Source organism: Lolium rigidum, chromosome 4 (genome assembly GCF_022539505.1).
Source record: "Lolium rigidum isolate FL_2022 chromosome 4, APGP_CSIRO_Lrig_0.1, whole genome shotgun sequence".
NCBI classification, from domain to species: domain Eukaryota; kingdom Viridiplantae; phylum Streptophyta; class Magnoliopsida; order Poales; family Poaceae; genus Lolium; species Lolium rigidum.
The window spans coordinates 229,173,931-229,177,140 of record NC_061511.1 but is presented as its reverse complement, the minus strand read 5'-3'; the positions used below and the strand labels follow the sequence as shown (position 1 = coordinate 229,177,140).

The following is a 3,210-nucleotide window of genomic DNA, read 5'->3' as shown; positions in this document are numbered from 1 at the left end:
CCTCCGCTAAGCAATCTGTCAGTGTCCCTCTCAAGACAGACGATGGATGCATGATGCCATGTTAAACAACAGCAGACAACGAGAGAAAACAAAGTCGAAATGTGCAAGCAATTAACAGGTTAATCAGCACCGCAGTATACTGTATAAACACGCGCGCTTAATAGCAGGCGCGTGTGATTAATTAATTAATCACTGTGGATCAGCAGGTCATTGCGCGCAGACTCTACTCTTCGATCTTCTTCTTCTCCGGCGGGCTGATCGAGCTGCATGGTATGCTAGCTAGGCGCCGCGGTTGAGCATGTCCTTGTAGTTGAGCAGCGAGTTGAGCCGCTGCAGCTGGAGCTGCTTCCGGAAGCTGTTGATGAAGTCGTCCGCCCGCGCGTCCACGCCGCCCACCTCGGCCTCCGGCTCCACCGGCGCGGGTTTCCTCGCCACCGAGCTCGACTTGCTCATCCTCGCCTCGGCGGAATCCTGCTGCAGCTTCTTGCCCTTGGCGCTCTGCTCCCTCGACGGCTCCGACCGGCTCCTGCTGTACTGCGCCGCGTGGTGGCTCCGCTCGAGCTCCGCCACGGCGGCCGCGGCGTCGTCGGCGGCGACCTCGCCGGAGCGGAAGCGGGAGAGGCTGAAGGAGCGGAGCCGCTCCAGGACGGACGGCGCGCGGGGCAGCGGCGCGGGCCGCGGAGGAGGGACGTACTCCTCTCGGTAGTACTGCTCCTCCTCCTGCTGCGCCGGCGGCTGCTGCTGATGTTGATGATGGGTGGCGAAGTTGTTGTCCGTGTACACGTCCTCCACGGCATGGTCGCCGGAGAGGAAGCCGGGCATGCCGAAGGAGCGGAGGCGCTCCAGGACGGACGGCGCGCGGGGCAGCGGCGCGGGCCGGAGAGGAGGGACGTACTCCTCCCGGTACAAGTGCTCCTCCTCCTGCTGCAGCGGCTGCGTGGCGAAGTTGGTGTCCGTGAACTCGTCCGCCCTCGCGTACTCCTCCTCATCGTCGTCGTCCTCCTCCAGCACGGCCGGCTGGACCGCGGGCGGCGGAGCCACCTCGGGATTAAACCTGGTGTCCGATCTGGAGGACTTCTTCGGCCTCCTCCTCACCTCCCGCGCCGGCGCCGGCGCAGGCTCCGACCGGCTCCTGGCGTGGTGCGCGTCTCCGCTGTCCGGGGCGGGAGACGCCGTGCTGTCCGCCCCCGCGGCGTACTCGGGCGGGAAGTCGCCGGAGCGGAAGCGGTAGAGGCCGATGGAGCGGAGCCGGTCGAGCACGGACGACGTGCGCGCGAGCGGCGCGGGCTGTGGGGGCACGTACTGCTGCTGCTGCTGCTCGTGATGCCGCTGCTGGTCGTCGTAGTACCGGTCCTCCTGGTGGTGCTGCGCCTGCGGGTGGTGGAACGGTTGTTGTTGCTGCTCGTGGTGCTGACCGTCGTCGTTGTAGGCGTTGCCGCGTCGTCGTCGCTGCTGGAAGCGGGAGCTGAGCGCGATGGTGCCGATGACGAGGTTGACGACGATGAAGAGCGTTGCCGGGGTGAAGAATCCCCGGACGGACGCCCAGGCGCCCAGCGCCGCGGCCGTCGCGTCGGCCGCGCGGTCCATGCGCGCGCGCGCGGGTGGGCACCGGCCGGCAGGTAGAGCGGAGGAAGGGGCCGATGGTACGTGGAGGGGACCGTTAGTTGGATGGAGGATGAGGAGAGTGGTGGGGATGGGCGTTCGTCGTCGGATGCGAGGCGAGGCGAGGAGGAGGACGAGGGGGAGTCCCACAAGACAAGTACGAGTAGAGTACAAGTGGTGGTGGTGGGAGGCGTTAAATGGTGGCTGGCTGGGGATCGGGGAGACACGCGGCGGTGCTGACTTGGCGGGTGGAAAACGTGGGAATCCGATCCAAGTGCCGCCCACCCCTCGCTTCCTCGTGCCGCGCCAGCCGACTCGCCGGGATCGCCGGCCGACTGGCGCTGCTCGCATCGCATGGCATCTTCTTCCGGCCGACAAGGACGCGGTATCCGTCGTCGCACTGCACTTTGCCGCAATACCGTCAGGTCGATGCCCCTGCTAAATCCAGGGCCTTTCTAGTTTTTTCCCAATATTGACTGACTGCACAGGTGCAGAAGTGCAGTACAGAAGAAGAAAGATCCACGATATTCAGTCTGTCGTTTCAGGTAGCGATGCAACTAGTCCATCATTAGGCTGTGTTAACCTTAACCTGGGTAGGGTTCAGTTTAAGCACTGTCCGACGAAAGTTAATGGAGCGGCTCATGAGTTAGCCAGGTTTGTTTTTCTCATAATTTTTTTTATATCTGGGTCGATGAATCTCCTAGCTTTCATTTATAAAAACTCGTGAACGATGTGACCATCCTTTGATCTTCCTTTTCTTACCAGGGTATCTAAGTACTGGAAGATTTTTAATGAGGCGGCTTGCTAACTTAATATATTGTGGTTTCAAAAAAATAGTCCATCATTAGGCTACCACTTACCCTCTTTAGTCTAAAAAAACAAAATAATTTGTATGCATAACATCATCAAGTTAATTCATTTTTAAACAAAAGAGCATAAATAAAATACCATAATAATAACGGTTTTGCTAATTCTCAGTAAACTGAGATTTAGGTTAGAGCTCGGTGATGTCTACGGGTGCTTCTATTCTTGTAGACAGTGTTGGGCCTCCAAGAGCAGAGGTTTGTAGAACAGCAGCAAGTTTCCCTTAAGTGGATTACCCAAGGTTTATCGAACTCAGGGAGGAAGAGGTCAAAGATATCCCTCTCATGCAACCCTGCAACCACAAAGCAAGAAGTCTCTTGTGTCCCCAACACACCTAATAGGTGCACTAGTTCGGCGAAGAGATAGTGAAATACAAGTGGTATGAATGAATATGAGCAGTAGTACGGCGCCGGAAAATAGCTTGTCTGGCGTGCGATTGATGGTAGTAATATTGTGGGAAGTAAACAAGCAGTAGTAACGCAGCAGTAGTAACTCGGTAAAACGAGTAACAAGCAGCGATAGCGATATTTAGGAACAAGGCCTAGGGATTAGACTTTCACTAGTGGACACTCTCAACATTGATCACATAACAGAATAGATAAATGCATACTCTACACTCTCTTGTTGGATGATGAACACATTGCGTAGGATTACACGAACCCTCAATGCCGGAGTTAACAAGCTCCACAATTAAATGTTCATATTTAAATAACCTTAGAGTGCAAGAAAGATCGACACGACTAA

At 56.8% G+C, this 3,210-nt stretch overlaps 1 protein-coding gene across 1 annotated transcript; it reads right to left on the bottom strand.

The window, feature by feature from the left end:
• Positions 1 to 265: 265 nt before the first annotated feature.
• LOC124649722 (pathogen-associated molecular patterns-induced protein A70-like) lies at positions 266 to 1,589 on the bottom strand. The gene is made up of 2 exons (XM_047189304.1): positions 892 to 1,589; positions 266 to 717 (listed from the first exon to the last, which is right to left on the bottom strand). The coding sequence occupies exons 1-2, from the start codon at positions 1,585 to 1,587 to the stop codon at positions 280 to 282; spliced, it is 1,134 nt and encodes a 377-aa protein (XP_047045260.1). The 5' UTR covers positions 1,588 to 1,589; the 3' UTR covers positions 266 to 279.
• Positions 1,590 to 3,210: the final 1,621 nt, after the last annotated feature.